At 39.6% G+C, this 25,010-nt stretch overlaps 2 protein-coding genes across 2 annotated transcripts in view; one reads left to right on the forward strand and one right to left on the reverse strand.

The window, feature by feature from the left end:
* LOC121368814 (leucine-rich repeat-containing protein 74A-like) overlaps positions 1-9,225 on the forward strand; it is a 66,725-nt gene extending 57,500 nt beyond the window's left edge. The window contains exons 13-14 of the mRNA XM_041493559.1: positions 6,558-6,643; positions 8,552-9,225. Coding sequence (XP_041349493.1) covers positions 6,558-6,643; positions 8,552-8,639 — 174 coding nt within the window. The 3' untranslated portion in view covers positions 8,640-9,225. The remainder of the gene's footprint in view (positions 1-6,557; positions 6,644-8,551) is intronic.
* A 9,780-nt stretch (positions 9,226-19,005) lies between these two features.
* Positions 19,006-23,827, reverse strand: LOC121392138. The gene is made up of 2 exons (XM_041523499.1): positions 22,821-23,827; positions 19,006-20,959 (listed from the first exon to the last, which is right to left on the reverse strand). The coding sequence occupies exons 1-2, from the start codon at positions 23,735-23,737 to the stop codon at positions 19,435-19,437; spliced, it is 2,442 nt and encodes an 813-aa protein (XP_041379433.1). The 5' UTR covers positions 23,738-23,827; the 3' UTR covers positions 19,006-19,434.
* Positions 23,828-25,010: the final 1,183 nt, after the last annotated feature.

Here is a 25,010-nt window from a genome sequence, read left to right on the forward strand (position 1 = left end):
TATGTTTATTAAAACATAGCTATCAGTAGTATGCTTTGCTTTGTTCTCATACTGCAGTTGAATTAGTTTTCTCTCTCATTATTAGGTTGACAATACTGGTATGTAGTATTAGTTGCATTATTTACAACCAGTTTCACATTTTCAGGGTTTTTTGTGTGTTTTTTTCTTAGCTTTTATTTGTTTTATTTGCTTATTTCCTTCATAACTAAAATGCTCAGTTTGATTTAGTACATATTGTCATGTAAATCCATATATTTTGAGGAATTATTATTTAAACTTGTACATGATATTATATAGTAATAAATAAACATTTACTATTTTTAGGTAACGTAAGTCAGTTTCCGTCCTGTTGAAAAATGTGTTATTCCTTATATTAACATTTTCATTATATAATATTATAGTTTGTAGATACTCAGTATTACAATACCATATATTAATTATAAACTAACACATTTTTAATATGATTATACTGTAGAACAATAAAGAGGATTTGCTTTCTCACTGAATACATTTGCTGTCTGGGGTCACAGTTTGTGCCTATGATATGTGTACTTCATATTACTTTTTTCTTATAAGCACACCTAAGCGTACAAGACAGGGAGCAGGGAGGGCAACTTTCCCCCTCCCCCACAATGCTGGAGCAAATCATCAAATTTGGGCAAAAACAATAAAGATATTTGGGCAAAATTAGCTGGCCTGAAACCTTTTCATCATATATTTCCATCATTCTATCCACAATATCATTTGTAATCCATGTAAAATGCATACTGATTCGTTTGCAACCCGATATAATTGTTTGGCGGTAATGCTTATATGAATAAATGTTGCTGTTCAGATTTTGGCTATTTTTTTATTTGGGCAAAAATCAGCACCCCCCCTCCCCCGTTTACAAAAATGGGAGCTCATATACCTATGTAAACACATTCAGTTTTTACCTTTACCATGATTATATAGAGTATATATTCAAGTATTTCTTGTTCCAGCCAGTGCACCACGACTGGTATATCAAAGGCTGTGGTATGTGTTATCCTGTCTGTGGGATGGTGCATATAAAAGATCTCTTGCTGCTAATGGAAAAATGCAGCAGGTGTTTCCTCTCTTAAGACTATATGTCAAAATTACCAGTAGTCTTATTCAACTTGCTGTACTAGTACAACAACAATGCTATACGACCCTGAGTTATCACCTCCACTGCAGAATGATCTCCCCTTGCCGGATGTATAACCTACACTCGTGCATGGGTAGACCGTATATCCTCGTTTTTGATTCTGCAGTCCTCCATTGCAATCGTGTTCGAGTTCTGTAGTAAAAATTTTGTCAAATTGCGGATTCAGCCATTCCGCATTGTCCTGCCCATGCAGTTTCGTTTCCGTTACGGTCAGCGCATGGCGTGTCGTTTGAAAAAAATTCTTCTTCAGAAGAGGATTTCCCCCCCGAAGCAGTGTGGTTTGGGGGAAGGGTCAGCACCAGGTTCGGTGCTTGATGAGATTCCCATTTTGGCCGATAGTACGCCAGACGGCGATTATGATTACCAGGCAGTTCTTGGTTTTGTACGGGAACAGGTCCGACTGGTGTGCGCGGATGCAATTCCGTCGGAGGAGGCTGTTCAGTCTTACAAGGGTGTTTTGTTTGGAAACCGGCCTTTAGCAACGGACGCTCCACGGCAGGATTTCAGCTTGCTGTTAGCGCATGAGGCGCATGAATCTCTTGCGGAGATTGATGCTTTTATTGTGGGTAGCGATTGTATTTTGGGGGCGGTGGTGGAAGAGTTTCCGGCAGTGTTAGCTACCGTGAAACTGTTGTCTGCGGCGAAGGTTTTGTCCACATCTTCGTATAAGACATTGGGAGCTTCCTTTCTTTCACATCCAGCAGTCATTTCCGCTAGGGTGAAGGCAGACTGCCACCCATCTCCTAATGTCAGTGTGCCACTCACAGATTTAGAGACTTTGGAAAGGTTATCTAAACTTCTTTTTCAAGTCAATAACCATTTAGGTATGTTCCTATTTGGGTTAGATAAAGCAGTCATGGGTCTTCCGCCGATGGCTAAGGGGTGTTTGTTGGCGGCTTCTAAAGCCTCTCATCACATCGCTCAGCTTGCTGGGCGTGTTTTTGCCAACAGTCTACTTCTGCATCGGGATCACTACCTGGCGGGACTGAGAGCGACGGGTGTGGTTAAAACCTACTTTCGTAGTCGCTCAGTAAGGGAAACCTTACTTTTTGTGACCAATTTTAACTTGGTCATGGACCAAGAAGTGGTGAAATTTGTCCCTGCTGACCGGCGTCGTGGTATGCTATCGGTCTACAGGCTGGTAGGTACTGGGTTCGGATCCCAGTCGAGGCATGGGATTTTTAATCCAGATACCGACTCCAAACCCTGAGTGAGTGCTCCGCAAGGCTCAATGGGTAGGTGTAAACCACTTGCACCGACCAGTGATCCATAACTGTTTCAACAAAGGCCATGGTTTGTGCTATCGTGCCTGTGGGAAGCGCAAATAAAAGATCCCTTGCTGCTAATCGGAAGAGTAGCCCATGTAGTGGCGACAGCGGGTTTCGTCTAAAAAATCTGTGTGGTTCTTAACCATATGTCTGACGCCATATAACCGTATAATAATGTGTTGAGTGCGTCGTTAAATAAAATATTTCTTTCTTTCTTTCTTTCGTCCCTGCCGCTCAGTCCCGAACTGCTCATAAGTGCCAGGCGGCATCTACTTTTAAGCCTCCACCTGTTAAGAAATCGACTTTTCTTGACAGTTATCAGATCCCTGTGGTGTCTGATTCGGGCGTGCAGTCGGGTAATGCCCATGGTTTATCGAAACATGGACGTTTTCGTGGTTCCGCCGGCACGTTTTCGTGGTTCCGCTAGGGGCAAGGCGCCCAGGGGTGGGAAGCAGCCGGGATGAGGGTGCGTGGACAATCGACATCTGCTTACGGAGGTTCCGTTAGCAGATCTTCCTGTGGGGGGCAGATTGCGCCATTTTGTTCAAAGTTGGCGCGAACTGCCAGATCTGGACCCATGGGTTTTGTCGGTTGTCCGCAATGGATACAAAATTCCGTTTTCATCACCCCCTCTACTGACATCCTCCCCCCGGTTACCTGCGGTACCGTCTGTCGACAAACGAGTACTGGTGGAGAAGATGGTTGTCGAGTTTCTCGACAAGAAAGCCATCCAGGAGGTAGATTTGGGCACTCCGGGATTTTATTCCCATCTGTTCTTCGCCCAGAAGAAGAATGGCGAGTGGTGACCAATTCTAAACCTGAAGCCACTGAATTCTTACGTCGTTGAAGATGGAGACGGTTCAGTCTGTTTGCGCTTTGCTTCAGGTGGGGGAATGGGCGGCGTCCATCGATTTGAAGGACGCTTACCTGCATGTTCCAATCCATCGTGATTTTTGGAAGTACTTGCGGTTCCTCTATGACGGCAGAGCTTACGAGTTTCATGTTCTGCCGTTCGGATTGGCCACAAGCCCTCACGTCTTTACTCGGGTTGTGAAGGCAGTGGTGGGGCATGTACATCTGTTGGGTATACGGATGCACAATTACCTGGGCGATTGGTTAATTCTGGTGGCATCACAGACGGCATGTCTCGTGGGCGTGGAGTTCGTGATCGACATGATTCTCCGATTGGGGTTTATTCTCAATTGGGTCAAGTCGGAATTAGTGCCAACGCAGGTTTTCACTTATCTCGGGCTGGTTTTCAACCTTGTGGAAGAGTCCATTCTTCCGACGGATTCGCGACTTCACAATTTCATGACGTTGGCGCAACGTCTTCTGGTGGAGCAAAGTGCGTAGGTGCGCATGTTCCATGTGTTGATGGCCATCTTGAATCGCTGGTGGTGCTGAATGTGTGGTTCAGACGGTTCAAGAGACCACTTCAATGGCATTTGTCCCGAGTGTGGGATGGTCTCAACTGGGATTTGGTGATACCATGGGGGCCTTGGTTCATTCTTCCGATCCAAGAGTGTCTAGTGGACAAGTGTATGTTCCAGGCCATTCCTTTACACCCACTTTCTCCAGAGTTGGTCCTGTTTACCGATGTTTCCCTCGACGGGTTTGGTGCACACCTTTTGGATCAACATCTGTCAGGGGTGTGGACTCCTTCAGAGAGGATTTGTCACATCAACCTGTTGGAGATGGAAGCAGTGCGTCGTGCTTGTCTCCATTTCAGGACTGTTATTCGACATCGTCAAATTTTGTTGAGGTCAGACAACACATCGGTTGTTGCATACCTCAATCGTGCGAAGATTGGGGAGTGGTGTTATCGGCCAAACACATTCCTTCGTCTGTGAATGTCTTGGCGGATGCTTTGAGTTGTCGTTCCCCGGTTCAGACGGAGTGGATGTTGCACCGGACGGTGGCTTATCGAGTTCTTCAGTTGTGGGGGAGTCCTCAACTCAATATGTTTGCCACTCGCCTGAACAGTCAGTTGCCAGTGTTTGTATCGCCGGTACCAGACCCACTGGCACTGGAGTACGATGCGTTGAGCATGGACTGGACGGGACTGGATTTTTACGCCTTTCCCCCTCCGGTTCTGCTTGGCAAGGTTCTGGCAAAGATCAGACAGCAACCTTATCATGTCACACTCGTAGCCCCAAGTTGGTTGGGCAGCTCAAGCCTGGTTTCCTCCACTCCTGTCACTTTTATTGCAGGAGCCGGTGCGGTTGCCGTTGATACCCGATCTGCTCAGTCAGAGACTGCGTTGGACAGAGTGGTATCCAAAGCCGGAGGTTTTCCAACTTCACGCGTGGCGGTTGTCGGGGTTTCCCTCCGAAACCGAGGCTTTTCTAAACGGGTTGCTGAGCTCGTCTCCTCTTCGAAGCGCCAGTCTACGGAGAGGGTCTACCAATGTCACTGGCGCACTTGGGTTCGTTGGGCGACTGAGAGGGACGTGGATCCCTTGTCGCCTAAGCTGAGTACTTTCTAGCTCTTGTCCAAGAAAGACAGCTGAAGGTTCAAACAGTGAGAAGTCACTGGTCATCCATTTTCACTACTCTGAGGCAGTGTGGACGTCAAGATTTCTCCACGAATCTCGTGTTGCATGACATTCTTAAGTCATTGCAAAACACGGTTGAGAAGCCTTCAATTTTGCCTAAATGAAATGTTTTTCTGGTTCTGCATGCACTCAAAGGCAAGCCCTACGAGCCTTTGAAATTCGCCAGTCTTCGTCATTTGATGTGGAAAACGTTGTTTCTGGTCTCACTAGTGGCTTTCTGTCGTATTAGTGAGATTCATGCTTTTTTGCATGATTTGGTGGATTACAATACGGACGGGTCAGTTACGTAACGTACTGATCCTGTTTTTGTGGCTAAGAACCAGGTGCCAGGGGAAGAGTTTCCGCCGGCCATCATTCAGTGTTTATCTTATACGCTTTCTGCAGATAATTCTGATAGACTTCTTTGTCCGGTGCGGGCTTTGAAATTCTATTTGGAGCATACTAGAAATCTCCAGCAAAACACTAAGAGACTGTTTATCTCTTTCACACGCCAACCGGGAGACATTACGAAGAATGCTTTGTCGAGATGGATTGCTGCAACCATCAAACTGGCATATGAGAAGGCGGGTGATCATGTTCTGCGGAATTTTTCCGTTCGACCTCATGAGATTCGGGCAATTTCTGCTTCCCTTAATTTCCATGATTCTTTGGACATTTTCAAGGTCATGAGTGCGGGGTTTTGGAAAGGTCAACACATGTTTGACCGGTTTTATTTCCGTAATATGGCTGTTGGTCCGGACAGAACTCGGCAGATTCAATCAGTCATTGCAGGGCAGCAAGTCGTTTCGGTGTGCAGGGCCACGAGTAGGGGGCGACCCTTATTTCGTCCGGTCGCTAGCGACAGTCTTTCTGGGAGATAGTGGGGGGTGGATGGTTGACTATCTGGGGCAGTCGAGTGTCTTTTACCATTACTTGGTGTGCGGGTTTCCTCACCTTGTTAACTTGGTTTACTTTTAATTGGGGTTGTAGTTCTTCAATTTAAAGGTCACTTTGACATTTTATACCTCGTATGATGTGGGTTGCTTTTTCACTGTATCATTACTTGAGATGAACACTACTGGTTGAATGGGTAAGTCCTCCTTGTTTTCTTACCTCCTCCCTTTAATGTTAAATTCTCGTGCTTTAACAGTGTTATATCACGTCTGTTATAGCATTGTTGTTGTCCTTGTATTGTAAGTTGAATAAGACTATCACAATTTTTTTTTCTAATTTTCATTATTATTCATACTTACCTAGTACTAGCACAACAACCTTTACCTCCCACCCGCCCCGAGGGAGGTCTTTTTTGATTCAGTCATTCCGGACTTTGAATCAATAACGAGGATATACGGTCTACCCATGCGCGGGTGTAGGTTATACATCTGGCAAGGGGAGATAATTCTGCAGTGGAGGTTATAACTCGGGGTCGTATAGCATTGTTGTTGTGCTAGTACTAGGTAAGTATGAATAATATTGAAAATTAGAAACAAATTTTCTAAATGTTTGACATCCAACAGCTGATAATTAATAAATCATAGTGCTCTAGTGGTGTCGTTAAACAAAATAAACTAACTTTTTTATTTTGCAGGAGACTGGGATCCTTCTCAATGATGAGGAGGTTAATCAACTCATCTTGGAGCTTGACAGAGACGGCGATGGGGAAATCAATTACAGGTCAGTTGACAGTAACATTCAGCCAGAGACGTATTTGAGTATTTGGTGCCCCAAGGCCACTAATATTTTTTACCCCCAAACCTCCCCCCACCCCACCCCAAACACCTCTAGGGCCATTGTCATAATACCATGTAAGCTGTATACGAAATAACTTTCGAAATTAGTAACATAAACATCGGATGGATTTGGGTAAAGAGTAGATTCAACTACTAAGTGTAGCCCCCCCAAAAAAATCATAATAAATCATAAAAAAAAAAATCATAAAAAATAAAATAAAACAATGTTTTTCGTGATAATTTGCCACCCACTAAAATTTGGTGCCCTAGGCCTGGGCCTATTCGGCCTGTGCACTAACACGGCTCTGCATTCAGCAAGTACAATGTATGTTCAGTTTATGGTTATGGTGCTGGTATGGCCTAGCTGACTCCTTAAAGTTATGAGTTCACCTCACCATATTATGACATTATTTACTGATCCTAAATACAAACACATAACTCCAGTTTCAATAAAAACTCATGTGTTATGACCATCAATGACTGTCATCAATAGCAGCCCACTACTTAGAGTTAAATTGGAGAAATATTTAAAAAAAAGTGGTTTCTTTTATATTGGGTAATTAAAAAACCCCTCATTTTAGGAAGTTAAATAGTGGGAAAGTACCAGTATACAATGCAATCCAGTGAAATTTTGCATAAAATCAGCTTATTGTGTTGTGTAGTGATGGTACAATTTTCATTGTGATGCATATATATATGTCTTACTTTGAAAATGGTCCACAGGCCCGTAGCCAATGGGGGGTCAGGTGGGGGGGGGGGGGGTTTCAGTCGTCCCCCCCCCCCCCCCCCCCTTACCGGTGACTTTTTTTTCAATATTTGTCAACGCAAAATCGTGCCTCACCATAAGCCTAAATGACTCCCCTCTCAAAATCCTGGCTACGGGCCTGGTCCATGATATAAAACGTGATGGCAGAGAAAAACAATGGCCAAGATTTTCTTTTAAAGCATTTCTTCAGGCGAAATTGTCTGTATGACTGCTGTCGCCTTCATCAGAAAGACATTCCCATATTGAATAGTCCATAAGGTTGCAGTCAGGGGACATAAAAAGGAAATTTTTTGGGCAAAAATAACACTCGAAAACCGGCCTTGGTGGTGTTGTGGTTAAGCCATAGGACATAAGGCTGGTAGGTACTGGGTTCGTAGCACGGTACCAACTCCCACCCAGTGTGAGTTTTAATGACTCAGTGGATAGGTGTAAGGCCACTACACCCTTTTCTCGCTCACTAACCACTAACAATTAACAACTAACCCACTGTCCTGGACAGACAGCCCAGATAGCTGAGGTGTGTGCCCAGGATAGTGTGCTTGAACCTTAATTGGATTATAAGCACGAAAATAAGTTGAAATGAAATGAAATGAAAAACACTCAAAGGAATAAAGAAGTGTGTTTTATCATGGGACAAAAAAAAAGGTGGTGTGGGGGGAAATGGTGCGACAATCAACATAATTGATAGTACAAATGTACATAGAGCAGATGTTGAATAGGTTCTAATTGATATGGCATTTTTTGATGTTGCACATTGCTTCATAAGCCATTTTAAAAGTAAGCCATGCAGAAAATTAACCAGGTCTATCCACAAAATCAAATATGTTGCAGACAGACTTAGTTAATTCTCAGTCAATGATGTATCAGAATGAAAATGTCAGCATCAATACACAGTGTAATAAACCACTGTTTGCAAAATATTAATGTGCTACTTTGCATATTATGTTTTCCATTAATCACCTGATACATGTATTTAAAACTACCTGTTAACTATCACTATACAAGCATACAAAACATTCACTTAAAGTTAACTGCGTATTACACTGAACTGATGTTTAGTTAATAGTATATTTTGCTTGTTTTCAGTGAAATGGTTATTGGTCATACAGATTTCAAGGAGCAGGAGAGGAAAATCTCATCAACCATGCATGCATTACGACCCATGACTTCATAGGAAACTGGCGTGCTGACTGCACCAAATAATTACAAGACTTAGTGCTATATTTATTTGTTTCCTTTTCAATGGGGAAGTCTTCAAATGGAGATTTCATCACTTTATATGTTGGAGAGACATATTTTTTCTTGAAGTTTATCTTTTATTCGCGGTTATCATTATCATGAACATATTAATTTGTTTTGTTTTTCGATCTTCCTTTTTACTTCTGCCAAAATGAGTACCAAAAATTGAACTTTATGCAAAAATATTCACATACTTTTTTTAAAGTATAGTACTGGTATTATTGCTCATGACCCTTATCATTCCATGTTGATGAAAATGAAGAGGAAAATGGTGAAAAGACATTAATCATATAGCTTTATTGTTAACATTTACTTGACTTGAAGTTTTAACATGCTCCTATACCACGAAGGTTTCGAGCATGTCTATCCCGAGTCCTGTCTCTGGATGCTAGTCGCTTGACTCGGGGCATTGTTAACAATAGAATTGTTCATCCATTCTTCCAGTCACTGGTGAAGGATCCTTCTATATTAACTCACAAATGATAGTGATTCTGTCCCACCTTTGCATGCACATATTTATCATCCATTAAAGGCTTTTGTAGGAGATATCGCTGGTACTATAATTTGCGATATCTCCCACAATATTCTCCTAGGAGATATCGCTTCTTTTGTTACATCACTGTGTATGTTTCAACGATACATAATGCACATTATTGCTTAATATCAACAAATATAATTGTATAGTTAATTAATAAAACGGTTAAATGTGACAGCTATTATATATAACAGGCGCAGCCATTTTGTACCATCCCAGTGAATAAGCCCTCTGGTGAGCTGGTGGTTACGTAATACCTAACGTGTCACGTCAGGAATTAGTCTTCGAACTGAAGAAACAAAACATACCTGATTTTTTACGGATGCATCGCAATGTTCTGTAATAATATCCATCCCAGTAACACAGCAATGTGTATATGTGGTTTATTTTTCAATACAAAATAAACCACCATTGTCAAAGTGTTGAAATAACTGTATTATGTTTTGTATATAAATTAACCCACGTACTGAAATAATAGTTGGGGTGTTTTTTTGGTTAATTGGTATTTTCTTTTCGTGGCCTGTACCTGTGGTTCTTGATTGGCAGGTGTATATTCAGACGGTCCCCAGACACTGTGTCTAGACACACTATAAAGATCACAGGGTATTGTGTGATAACCTCAAATCACAATGGACTTTACCAGCCGTCTTGCTTATTACTGTAAGTAATTCTGTAAAATCCTTGATTAAGTAGACTTTCCCATCTAAAATCACAAAACTGACCAATTACGTAGTCCCAAAGAAAAGAAAATTATCACTTGGGTATCATGAGTGGTCGTTTTAGCTCAAACGTATCCTGCCAATAGGCCTAATAATATGCATTTTTGCTTTGGATTTTTTAAAAGAAAAAAATACTATAACTCCATTTCATTATATTGATGCAAACTGAAATATATTTAGTTAAATAGTTTATTATACTATCAAGTCATTTATGTTATTATGTCAGGTTGATGAAAGCGAAGCGCCCTGTCGTAAATTATAGCGTTTGTTTACACTGTGCATAATAGAGAAGTTGGACGGAGCTGACGTCACTTCGCCCCAAGCTATACCACCAGACATCACAAAAACAAAACAAAATGGCTGCCCCCAGTTAGCAGGAATAATCTTGGTTTTTTATTAATTCTAAAATTACACTTTTTTCATTTGTTAAAGTGTCAGTATGTCTTGGTGGTCGGGGTATGCATCTTTCCAACACATAAGGCTCTTGTTGGAGTTTAGTCTACCTTTAAGGTGATCGTAGCACTAAGATCGCTTCGTGGAACGCGGCCCTGGATGATAGGCAAAACAATCTCCCGGCGTGTGGTGATGTAACCAATGAAAAACTGGTTGGGACGGCAGTATTTAGACATCCCTGTGGATGTTATCACCTAATTTTAATCAGATGCCCTGCAATATTACTCGACATATTTGAAATGTGCCTTACATAATCGGATCATTCTTAACAAGAGGGTGCATTTTTGTTCTGAAGTTGAAGTGTTTTATGTTGTACTTTATGTTCTTTATGTTGGGATTTATTGAGTGTTTATGTTTTTAGAAGAACCGTCATGTACATACCATTTACACAGTTACTAACATGAACCAAGCAATAGGTTTGTGATACCCAATGTTTTAGTCAAATATATAGAGGATATATCATGTTTTTTGTCAAATATGATTTATATCTCATCGAGTGAAGTTTGCAATCAAATCTCATGAGTTGCGCTTGCGCAACAAGTTTGATATGATTGCAAACTTCACGAGATGAGATATGAATCATATTTGATAAACAACATGAAATGTTCTATTTATTATATAACTTTTAGCAATTTACCTTTATTTTCAAAATGCCAGCAGCAAAATAGTTCTTTCTTTCTTACAGTGAAGATAACACTTTCTACAGTGACGATAACACATTTTAGAGTGAAATAGTGAAATTTTCAATCTAAAATGTGTTATCGTGACTGATAGCAGTTTTATTTCACTGATATTTTAAGATGTTTCACTAAATGTTATATAATAAATAATGGTATTTTAGGCAAATACACTTTTTCTAGTGCTATTATATACGTCTTTGAATGTTTTAATTATATATTAGTATATTTTTAAACTATATGTGTTATGACCATATTGAATTTTCTATGTTCTTTGACGAAACATTTATTCATAACTTGTTGTTTTACCTCACTTCTTAAGGGTGGTTTCTCCTTATAAAGGTGTCCATTGGAACAAGTTTGATTATATTATGTTCATGTTTGTTTTCCATTCACCGCTATGAAAACCTTTAAAAGCAATTGTTGTGATACACACATGTATATTTGCATAATAGAAATTTCGCCAAATACATTTATTGTTTGTTTTACCAAAGTATGAGATATTTCAATAGAATGTTCTGTAGTTGAATGTATATTCAGTGTACATTGAAGCTTGTAACAGACGAATGTGCAGGGCTGTACCTAGTTGGGGGCATGGGTAGCGAAACAGTTGCTTTTCAAGAAAATATAAAAAAGTGCCCATTTTATTTTAAAATGTACCTCCTGTTACCTGGAAAAGACCCTTTAGGACTGTTTTGGGGAACATGCCTTGGAAACATGTAAGGTAGGTTTTTTTAAAAACTACATTCACCCCTATGAGTCCAAGTTAAATACATGCATGTATTTATCTACTATTTTCACCTACAGTTTTAATTATAAATAATAATAAAAGTAATAAGACATACATTGTTGTTAGGTCAACCCTTTTTTCTAGGTTGGGTTGCCTTCCCAGAAACACACATTTCAAATTTTTTAGGCCTTGTTACTGTGCACCGGCCTCGGTGGCGTCGTGGCAGGTCATCGGTCTACAGGCTGGTAGGTACTGGGTTCGGATCCCAGTCGAGGCATGGGATTTTTAATCGAGATACCGACTCCAAACCCTGAGTGAGTGCTCCGCAAGGCTCAATGGGTAGGTGTAAACCACTTGCACCGACCAGTGATCCATAACTGGTTCAACAAAGGCCATGGTTTGTGCTATCCTGCCTGTGGGAAGCGCAAATAAAAAATCCCTTGCTGCCTGTCGTAAAAAAGAGTAGCCTATGTGGCAACAGCGGGTTTCCTCTAAAAACAGTGTCAGAATGACCATATGTTTGACGTCCAATAGCCGATGATAAGATAAAAAATCAATGTGCTCTAGCGGCGTCGTTAAATAAAACAAACTTTACTTTGTTACTGTGCTACAAGTCCTCTTTTTATTGCTTCCCCCATTATTTAGTCTAGGTATGGCCCTGATGTGATAGTAGTCATTGGTGCAATCTTCTGTCTGGACTTGATGTTTGTTAACTTTGATTATCTAAATATGTAAATGTTTTTGTTTGTTCATGTTAATTTAAAATCTGTTAATTTTTTGTTGAAACTGACAAAATAACAGCCGTTAAGAACAGTACATATGTAATTGACCTCTCCGTACGACGAGTTAACCAAGCCTCCCATCACACGTGATGCAAGGTTAAAAAAATTTCAATAATGGCTGCCAATTCGCATAGGTCAATAGCAAAATCAACCGATCTGCCGATTAAGTTTTCACCTTAATTTATTTAGAAATATCGTTGTTTAATTAAACAGCAGATTATCAGTTAAATTCAATATGAATAATTAAATGTGTCAAAAATCACAAGGTGATTATTTATGTAATGCACGTTTTGTGTAAAAGAACTGTTTTTATATTTAGTACACTGTTAAGAGAGGTATTTGTTTTACAGTTGAATAATTTGAGCTAATACATGTATTTATTTTATGCAATGACCAATCATATAGTACATGGACAAACAATATAAATAATTGTTTAAAAGGGCTCCATCTTTTTTGTGTAGAGTTCATGGTGTATTTGTTTATCTTTGTGTTTTTCTAAAACATTTAGGTATTGGCTTCACAGCACTGTACCGGCTCCCACCCAGAGCGAGTTTTAATGATCAATGGATAGGTGTAAGACCAGTACATTGACCTCTCTCTCACTAATTACTAACCAATTGTAATGGATAGATAGCCCAGATTGCTGAGATGTGTGCCCAGGACAACATGCTTGAACCCTAATTAAATATAAGCATGGAAATTAGTTCAAATGAATGAATGAATTGTTTTAAATCATTGTACATGTATTATAAAAATACAAAATTATTAGGAGTCATGAAAATATACTTTACAATCCTTTTCAAATAATTCTGTTGGGGATATGACAATTGTTAAAGCAGGCAATATTAATGGAACATATATATACTGATGCAAAGAAATAAGGGAACACATCAAATTGTAGACCAAATTTAATTCACTACTAGCGTAGTAATGTCTGTATTTCATACCAAGTTGTAATGTGGGATTGAATGTCCGTAGTGATGAATGTGCTACCTATATGTTCCCAGTCAATTTCTGACAATATGAATTGATTTTTGATGCAGTCATTATTTCTTGTTGCTATCTGTTAGATCCTTTATTTTTTTCCATAAGTATATTATCAATACAGCTTGATATTCTTCCTACAGTAATGTGTCCACAGTGAACATACACAAAATGATCCCACTATAAAACAAATGTACTGCACAGACTGACTTTTAGTCTCTATTCTTCCAAATATGTTGGTTTTTTGGAATTGCCTGATCTAAATTAAGCACCTTAATAAAAAGAATAATTTTCTTTTGGGTAATACATGTAATTAATAACAATATACTTTTGAATGGTGTGTTTCTGAAAGGTCCTCTTAACATATTTAGTGTAATATAAAAATTTCCCCCTTAAATTAAATATCATTCTGTCGCAAGTCAGGTCACTGGCCATGCCAGAGATTGGACTTGGAATAGACGTTCCCTGACCTCTTTTGGGATATGGGCACGTTCTGAATTTGTGTCTGAAATATTTTTTCAATTTCATACTCAAATGCTGGCTGATGTTCCTTGAGTGTAACAGCTAATAATGTTTTACCATAGTAAATACAAATGATGAACAACCAGTGATTGATCTAGAGGGGTGCACAAAAAAACATTAAGAGAAAAAAAAGAAGCTTTGTGTATTTTTCTTTCATATACAAGATCTTGCCTACTCTTCATACATTTAAAATTTGTAATTTAAGTTCTTTATATTGTGGTAAAAAGTGTTCTTGGAATCAAAAATACATTTTTGAGACCAAGAAATACACCCTCCCCCCTAAAAAAAAGAAGAAGAAGAAACAAAGGAAAAAAAGAGAGATGATAGAGGATTTGTTGCTGATGACTATATTCATGAAGTTTTTTACATGTGCCTTTTTATTACAAGAATATAACCTGAAAGTGTAGCAACTGTTGTAGATTGTGGTATGTAAAATAAAGTATCTGAGATTTCGGTTTTTAGTGAACATCAAATACTAATAACAGTCGATCTACAGCCTCAATGCACATCACAGGTGCCTGGGATCTTTTGTTGAAGTTTCCAATCCAAGCTTTAGTTAAAAGAACAAAATCTTCAAAATATATATGTCTGTGATATTTGTACAAAAAAACCCCAGGTTATTTAAATTTAGAATTACCATTAAAAGCGGAATTTGTTGTCTTCATTCATATATGTTTTTCTCCACTGAAACCAGTTATGGGGCATTGGTTGGGATGGGAAAATGTTGACAGATTCACCAAGGGCAATTGATCCTATGACCCCTTGCACCCCAGATAAATATTTTACCACTGAGCTACATCCTGCCCTTTCATTGGCATATCAAAGCAACATGAAATCTGTTACATTCACTTTAGAACAAATGAGGGTACCAGTCATGGAACACTGGTTAGAATGGGAAATAAAATTGTCGGTGGCTCTTTTCACAGAAAATGAATCATGAATAAAATTGTTGAAGACTAAAATTTCATTGTTGGTAATAATTCCAAATTTAAATATTTTAATTCTGTGTTTAGTCTGAATTCTGTTTATATATGTTTTAGAACTGTATATATATATATATATATATATATATATATATATATATATATATATATATATATATATATATATATATATATATATATATATATATATACATGTATATATATTATTTATTCTGTAAGATTGTTTTAGCATATTAATTATACATTTATATATACAGACATAATCATAGATGTATATTTACTAGTTATTGTGTGCTTCCTAGTTAACTCCAGGATTACGGCCCTAGTGAATGTTTGTTTGTTTGTTTGTTTAAATGTAAGCAATATTAGCAATCTTTTCTGCCAAATATTTAATAACCACATATTTTCCGTCCACTATCATCATTTTAAAACGGGAGGCAATATTGTTAAGTTATAATGATTAGAACATATACATTTTGTACTTATAACAATAAAATAAACTGTATATTCCATATTGTTCTTGTTTTATATTCACTAGTTCATGCCATAATATATGCGTTTGACCATAATATTATAATATAACAGCCAACTCTTACGTGTAGAACAGATATGCCAACAGTGTTTTGATTGGTCAAAAGAAAGATCATAAACAAGGTCATCTTGACACGAAAGTGCAGTAGCAGCAAGTTCTTATTTCAGTTAGATTAATATTTATAGTCGCAGGGATAGATGACCTATTAAACTGCCAGTGTTGCCTGAAAGTATATACATTTTAATGTGTACTTTATTCTACTAGCTGCTTAGTCGTTAATTCCATTTGTTTTCGATATTTTGTAGATATTTTAACAGATTACTGTTACGTGTAATGGTATATGTGTAGTCATTCATGAATTACGGGAAGACGTTATTCAGTTAAAGTTTGTTTTATTTAATGACACCACTAGAGCACATTGATTAATTTAGTAATTCTGACTCGTAGTCATCAGAGGAAACTCGCTAATGCAGCAAGGGATCTGTTATATGCACTTTGTCACAGATGGCCTTTGTCCAGTCGTGGTGCATTGGTTGGAACGAGAAAAAAATCTAATCAGTTGAATGGATCCACCGGGGTGGTTCGATCCTGCGACGCAAGCACCACAAGCGAGCATTCAACCGACTGAGCTAAATCCTGCCCAAGTTATTCAGAGACACACTGGCATTAAACACTATTTCCTAGCAACTGTACGGAAAAAAGGGCATGGCATGACAATTTTCAGTTGCTTTAAAGTTATTTTATGTAATACCCCCCCCCCCCCCCCCCCCTCCGTTCCCATGGGTCTGATTAGATAGTAGCTTTCCATACCAATAATAATGAACAAATGAATGAATGAATGAATGCTTAACTACATCCCAACCCAAAATATACACATCGGCTATTGGGTGTCGAACAAAAGTATCTATATAACAAAATGTATATGATCAAGATTTAAAATGTTTGTTTTAATTATGTAAAAACACTAACAGGCGCGTATGCAGAGGGTTTTGTGGGGTCGAAACCATAAGCAACGCCCACCCCACCCCACCCCAGGATTAGAGCATATCCTCAGATTCGGGCAAAAAGATAGAAATATTCGGACCGGCTTGAAACCTTTTCACCATATTTTTCTATTATTCTACCCACATATTCACAATGTTATTTGTAATTAATCCATTTAAAAATGCGTAATGATTCGTTTGGAACCTTATATAGCGGTTTGGCGTAATGCTACTATAAATAAATGCTGTTGTCCAGATTGAGGCATTTTCGTTCAATTCAATCTTTCCCCCCCCCCCCCACCCCCCCCCCCCGCAAGCGAATTTTTATTATTATTATTTTTTTGGTCAGTATGTATTTTCCGGGGAGCATAACCCCTCCCTTCCTAGCCAGAGTCTAGACAGTCCTGCAAAAGAGCTGGGGGGGGGGGGGGGGGGGGGGGGGGGGGGGCGGCGGGAATACAAATATTAAAGTATAGAGTATACTTTAAGACACAGAAATTAAAATGTTTTAAAAATTAGAAAATTAATGTGGCACACTGTTAGTGTAAACTGGCAATGTTCACATTAAGGAGGATTATTTATTATTATTATTATTATTATTACAATAAATAAATAAATGCGTTTAAAGGGACATTCCTGAATTTGCTGCAATTTTTAAGATACTATAACAGAGACTTTTTAACGATTGTAATTACATATCAAATATATTTTTCTGCATAAAATATTAGTGGCTGAATATTAAACGTGTTTCTGATCGTTCTAATATTTGTACTAGGTTAAATTTGATTTTATTTCCTAAAATCGTTTTTTATTCTCGTTAGTACGAAATTTTTTGAAGACAAAATCCAGTTTGGGCTTCTTACAAACATTAAGATGACCAGAAACACATTGAATATACAGACACTGATATTCTAAACAAGAAAATATATTTAATATGTAAGTTTAATCGTAGAAATATTTTTTAGTCAGCAACATCTTACAATGCAGCGAACTCAGGAATGTCCCTTTAATATGTATGGCCGATTCGAACACTTCACACGACCAACTCTTCATCATTCCAGCACTGTCTATCTAGGAAGACTGCCAATTTCCCAGGAGTGGCTTGACAAACGTTCGTTCGCAACTGCGCCGTTCTAATCTTACGAAGTCGAAAATATACATTTTATTAATGCTAGGTTTTAAATCACTGTAGGAAACTCTGTAGATGAACTAGCCGATGATTAATTAATCAATATGCTCCAGTGGTGTCGTTAAACAAAACAAACTAAATACTTTATGATCATGTTTGGTTCGACAGGTTTTGATTCGTTCCGGCAGAATTTGTAGCTAACCGGACTGAATGTTCGGCAGGAAGTTAAGCCACTTTCGACTAATATCAAAGTAATCAGTATAACAGCAGTTTGTATATTGTACAATTTTATTGCAACTTCTTAAAAAAAGAAATAACAGAATATACATATATATATATATATATATACACACACACACACACAGACATGTATATACATATTTGAACATCAATCATCTCAATATAATTATTGAATTGTACACATCTTTTTAAATAAATGTACACTTATACAAAAGCTCTGTATGTAACAGTGTCGCTATGCAACAATAGAAACAGTTAGTTTTGGAATACATATACTAGTATTGTGCACACTCCAGGAATCACGACTTGGTTTTTATAAGGTAGCATTATACTAAATAACATCCGGCTGGGTAAAAGTTTGATAACGCAGTAATATTACATGTCCTGCCGTTGGTAATAAATGCGACAAAGACACGTTTTATTTGGAAAATCAATATATGCAATTTTATTTTATTCAGTACTACAGTATAAAGTAGCCTTGTGCTTTCAGTTTTGTGCGAAACTAAAACTATCCTGTTATATCGAAAACGAGCCATGAAATGTTCCACTTTCTTCAGTTAACACTTTGTGCAACATGTATTCATATTTATGGATAACAATGTGGGTGATATATTGTATATAATATGTTTAGCTATATACCTTATGTTTAGTAGTATTGCCTACGGGGTTTCGTTTGGTATAAGACAACAATAAATACAAATACACTTGGTCCCTTTCCTACACAGATACGTATACACCATTACTTACTGACCATCTCCGACGCCCTCCTAAGGCCAATTCCTTGATGACCTAAAACAATTTCTTATGATCAAAAGGACAAAAACAGCAGTGTGTCCAAAATATAAAAAAAATCTGTACAAAAAAAGGCAATATAATTAAAGGGACATTCCTGAATTTGCTGCAATTTTTAAGATGTTATTGATTAACAGAGACTTTTTATCGATTGTAATTACATATCAAATATATTTTTCTGCATGAAATATTAGTGGCTGTATATTAAACGTGTTTCTCATCGTTCTAATATTTGTACTAGATTAACTTTTACTTTATTTCCTAAAAAACCCACATTGAATATACAGACAGATATTCTAAACAAGAAAATATATTTAATATGTAAGTTTAATCGTAGAACTATTTTATCAGTCAACAACATCTTACAATGCAGCGAACTTAGAAATGTCCCTTTAATACAAACCGAAACACGAGAGATCCCCAAGATCCTCATAAACAGCCTTTAGTAGTCACTCGAACACATATACGGGGTTAGATGATTATATGGGAGGTGTGTGGGGGGGGGGGGGGGGGGGGGGGCAAGAATGCGTGCCTTTTGACAAAACAGGTTTCACTACATAAAGATTGTCAGTTTTGCACCTATGTCCTCAAACACCGTCCCCACATCCACCTCCCATCCTTTTGCCTCGTACGCCTTGAAGACTCAAAAACCACGCGCCACCCCTTCCTAAAATATTCAGTATATAAGCTTGATACACCCTTTTAGTGTCACTCTGTTACGTTGTAGATGTAGGTCAAACATTTGCCAGGCGTTTTGTTAATTGTAATGTCATCTTCGACTAGAGTGAACGAAGAGCAGTAGCTGTCATCGAACTTGGGATACGACTGTTCGTATTCTTCGTCCGTCACGAACAGCTTCTTTAGATATCCCTTGGCCCTCGGTGTCATGTACTCCAGCCTGATCTTCCGAAAGTATATAGACTGGAATCTGTAAATGGGGTGTACCAACTCGCCCAGGTCAAGTTTAGTCAATCGTTTGAGGTACTCGATAGCCGCCCACACGGGATGGGTCGTCCTTGGATGCTCCAAACGCATTTCTTTTGGAACTGGCGGAAACAGTCGTTTTTGACAGATGGTCGCAGCACCAACCACCATCCCTGGCAACAGCAAAAGCTTCCTCATCTTGCGCGCGCAGTAATCTACCAGTTCGTCATCAGACAGTTCGGAAATATCCTTGGCCGGAGTCTTAATCTGGAAAACCCCATGCAGAAACAAACTGCGGTCTATGCTTCCACCATTAGATAACTGTTCATATGTCACAAGACCTTTTTGATCCTGACAGTCTTGCACTGTCATAGCCTGACTATGCGGGGCAGAACCAGAGGCTGCATCCTCGGACACTGAAGGAGTCTCGCTTTTAGGTGATTGCGACACTTCGTCCATTTCCGTACTGTTATTGTCACTCATGATGATCTTACGGTCGTTGGAGACATTACGCCTCTTTCTTGTATCAGGGACCGACGCTATTTCGTTGTCCTCGGTAAGAATCATCACCTCTGCAGAGGAATTCTGACTGCAGAAAGCTTCAAGAGATACAGATTTCTCTTCCAGGGGAAGCTTCATATCACTTTGATTGGAATGCACAGTTTCTTGACATTGCTTTTTTTGTACAACCACTTCGTGAACACCCGGAACATGATGGCGCTTGGAAAGACCTTGTCCGCAATACACTGTCGATCCACCATCAGACTCAAACGAAGTGGACACCGGAATATTTGCATATCTATCACATGCGTTGGAAAACTGGGCATATCTTTCATCACTCATTGTTTTATTTCTTCCTAAATTTTGTTTTAAAGACGATCTCGCACGTCTTACACTGGGAGTGTTGTCATTGGAAAGCCGAGTGTTACCAATGTGCTCTGTCGACTGTGGCCCAGCTGCTGGTATGTTGAACACTCTATGGGAGTCTATGAAAGAATCGTTCACTTCTACTCTGTAGTCGTCCCACTCGCTGTCCTCGGTCAGACCTTCCGTGTCGGGCAGAAGCGCCATCTTTTGCTGAACAAGATGCACCAGAATCTGATGTGCAGACTTGACAACGTCTGCCGTCATCAAAGACGATGGCAACACGTGTGATGTCCCTCCGCTCGAAGACATCTCTATTCCGTTGTTCAGAGCGGTCAGGGTGGCAGAGAGGCGGGCAAGCTGTCCAGGTGTCTTGGCGATAGTTCCTCGACGCCTTTCGTCGTTCGTATACCTCTGTTGCCACAGATCCAGTTCAGCAAGGCAACTGAAAGTTTAAACAATATATAAATCAACACTGCAGGAATTATTGAAACGTTTGCATTCAGTTTTCATAACTAAAGATATCACTTCACATTTTAGAATTTTAACATTTAAAAACCAAAGATACAAAATTGAAGTTTTACAACAATCATGCATAACAGTTCACACCGGCTGTCAGTTCCATTTTAAAATAACACTGGCCATTTTAAATTACTTCCACGAAGTACATGTACTTACACCTAATACTAGTATATTGCTAGGCTTATTAGAAGCTAAAACCAGTAATCACCAATACATAACTTTAAGCTGGTCGGATTATTTATTCGTGTAGTAAAACGACATGTAATATTAGATAATTTACGAGTAGGAAGGAAAAAAAAAGAAATGTTTTATTTAACGCACTCAACACATTTTATTTACGGTTATATGGCGTCAGGTTACGGATCACACAGATATTGAGACAGGAAACCCGCTGTCGCCACTTCATGGGCTACTCTTTGATTAGCAGCAAGGGATATTTTACATGCACCATCCTAGACAAGTTAGTACATACCATGGCCTTTGTTACACCATTTGTGAAACACTGGCTGTAACGAGAAATGGCCCATCGGTCCACCGGCGGGGATCGATCCTAGACCGACAGTGTATCGAACAAATTCGTAGAAGTATCACTGGGTTACATCCCGCCCTTTACGAGTAGGACAGGCTCCTTTGATATTTGACATCGGAAGAAATGCCATCTACCACAAGCTAAGACATAATGGGGACAATGTGTATTAAAGGTGATAGAAAGCTTGTTAATTCATGGAATCATAAATCTTATGCAGAAAGGAGAAAAGGTTATTTGTTTCACGTCACATAAGCACATTTTAAACTACGGCTCTGATCTATATAGTGAGATTCCTCTGCTGTCGCCACACAGGCTGCTGCTAATAAATAGTATTTATTCATTACAACTTATTTTTGTGCTTAAATCCAATTAAGGTTCAATCACGCTGTCCTGGGCGCACACACCTCAGCTATCTGGGCTCGGCGGGCTGTCTGTCGAGGACAGTTGATTTATCATTAGTGAGAGAGAAGTCGGTATAGTGGTATTACACAGCGACACTCATCGAGTCGTAAAACCTCGCTCTGGCTGGGAGCCGGTACAGGGCTGCAAACCCAGTACCTACCAGCCTTATGTCCTACGGCTTAACCACGAAACCACTCAGGCCGGTTGAATGAATAGCAGGTCAGGTCAGGTCATAGGGATTAACGTGCACATTCAGAGCAAGCTGTTGTAGCATACGCCTAGCTGTTGTAGCATACGCCTAGCTGTTGTAGCATACGCCTATCATGAGCGCAGGTGTTGGTCCACGCTGGCGTCTCCGTTCAGGACAGGAAAATTAATAGCAACAATTAATCTTTTATTTTATATATATATATATATATATATATATATATATATATATATATATATGCATTTTCCCATTGACAGAAACGTATATATACAACGGACTTTGAAATGAAAAGCATACGTGAGGCACTAACTACCTGGGATGTGTAAAACTACCTAGATTAAAACGGAAGGGTTATTTACAGTTAAAAGTCGCCGCCGTACATTTTATAGTGACTTACCATCAGTGTTGACATACCAGTTGTGGAACACCGACTAAAAGTAAAAAAAAAAAAATATCCCAATGGATTTATTGAGGATTGATACTACGACACATCGCTCGTCGTCACCATCATGTGTGCACTCGACTACTGAACTACATCTAGCTCCGATTTGAAATAAATATAAGGAAGAAGAAAGGAAGAGGAAAAGCAATCAGAAGAAGGAGAAAAAGAAATTAGGTCTAAGGTCAACATTTTATTTCCGTTACCTATTAAATTCTTTTCTGCCATCTTCGCGAAAAGTGTATGCAACCTTTTGGACTTGATGGTAATTCTTTATTCCAGACAAAATCATCTGCAGTGTCGGTTTGGTGCCCGTTGAATCCGTGCTTCCGTCCACATCGCCACCCGCCGTTTGAATGATTCCCGGGTCTTTTGGACACATCACTAGCAGACGATCACTGAGGCCGTCTGCGTCGAACATGTCTAACAAACCTGCCGCATCAACAGCTGTTATCATGCCAATGAAGTTAAAATGAATCGAATGATGGAATGATTTCGAATTTTCAGTTTGACTAGATATATCACTGGGGTTGTACAGTTTCAACAAATTCTGAGGATCCAAAAATGGACTGTCCTTCATAGTACCAACTCCTCTAAGAAAGGTCCCAAAACTGTCAAACATTCCAATCAAACTAACTTTGTTTTCCCGCGTTTCAATGTTCTTCAAAGTTTCGCCCACCGTTAGTAGGTTTTCCTCGTCAATCAAAAGACGTGGACGTGTGGCTGTTTCCTTATCACCGGTAATACTAATATTCTGCGCTTTGTGCAGTGCACACATTTCTTTTTCTAACCCGATCACTGCCTCTTTAATTCTTGATAGCGCTGGCGACTTTTTGTCTCCACGTCTGCCCGCTACGCAAATCCACAAGATTGGTCTCTCGGTCCATCCTTTAGCCTTGTCTACGACGATACTAGCGTCTGCTCCCATGCAGCCAGCTACGGCGGTCAATAAAGGGAAGAGAATTAGCTCCGCCGAACAGCACAGTGCTTCTCTGTGTGTCGATATTAGCGCCCTGGTTTCTTGGTCGAGAATGCTATTCAAGTTTAGTTCACTCGTCTGCGCTTGTTTTATCCTTTTCAAGTACACTTTTACAGTCTCTGGCGAATACACCCGTGGTAACATCTTGAAGTGTTCACATTTATATAAAACGTCGACCCTTTGCCTCGAAACAAGATGGTTAGATAAAATCGCGAAACTAGGCTAGCGCTAAATATCGCAGTGTACACACATGCTCGGAGCAATAATGGCGATAATGTAATGTCATGCTATTGGCTGCCGCTATTTTTAGCACAGGCCACGAGATTATTATTATGGAACTTAGCTGACTGCGATGATAATGTGAACTTTGAACCAGTGCACTTGTGACAAGCGGCTTTGAATGTCCGGAGGGACAAAAGCTTCAAGTTGTTCTGGTCTCACTCAGTTTCATGGACGATCGGTCCCGGCCGTGAAACTTGTGCAACACGTCGCGCTAATAAAACAACAAAATAATAGTGTGTTTGTTCAGTGCTATTAATAACCTAAGGCTATAATCGGTGTGGGCTAGTGTCCTTTAGCAGTGAAGGAAAGGAAATGTTTTAGTTAACGACGCATTCAACACATTTTATTTACGGTATATGGCGTCAGACATAATATGGTTAAGGACCATATAGATATAGAGAGAGAAAAGCCACTGTCGCCACTTCATGGGCTACTCTTTTTCGATTAGCAGTAAGGGGAATTTTATGTGCACCATCCCATATACAGGATAGTACATACCACGGCCTTTGTTACACCAGTTGTAGAGCACTTGTTGGAACAAGAAATCGTCCAATGGAGTCACCGACGGGGATCGATCCTAAACCGACCGCGCATCAAGCGAGCGCTTTACCACTGGGCTACGTCCCCCCCCCCCCCCCACCCCATTAGCAGTGAGTTAACTGCAAATCCGTAATTGTATGTTAAGTAATCAACGTGTACGAGGATGGGACGTAGCCCAGTGCTACAGCGCTCGCTCGATGCGCGGTCGGTGTGGAATCGATCCCCATCGGTGGGCCCATTGGGCTATTTCTCATTCACGACTGGTATATGAAAGGCCGTGGTATGTACTATCCTGTCTGTGGGATGGTGCATATAAAAGATCCCTTGCTGCTAATCGGAAAGAGTAGCCCATGAAGTGGCGACAGCGGGTTTCCTCTCTCAATATATGACCGGCCTCGGTGGCGTCGTGGTTAGGCCATCGGTCTACAGGCTGGTAGGTACTGTGTTCGGATCCCAGTCGAGGCATGGGATTTTTAATCCAAATACCGACTCCAAACCACTTGCACCGACCAGTGATCCATAACTGGTTCAACAAAGGCCATGGTTTGTGCTATCCTGCCTGTGGGAAGCGCAAATAATAGATCCCCTGCTGCTA

The sequence above is a fragment of the Gigantopelta aegis genome, chromosome 3 (assembly GCF_016097555.1).
Source record: "Gigantopelta aegis isolate Gae_Host chromosome 3, Gae_host_genome, whole genome shotgun sequence".
Classification (NCBI taxonomy): Eukaryota; Metazoa; Mollusca; class Gastropoda; order Neomphalida; family Peltospiridae; genus Gigantopelta; species Gigantopelta aegis.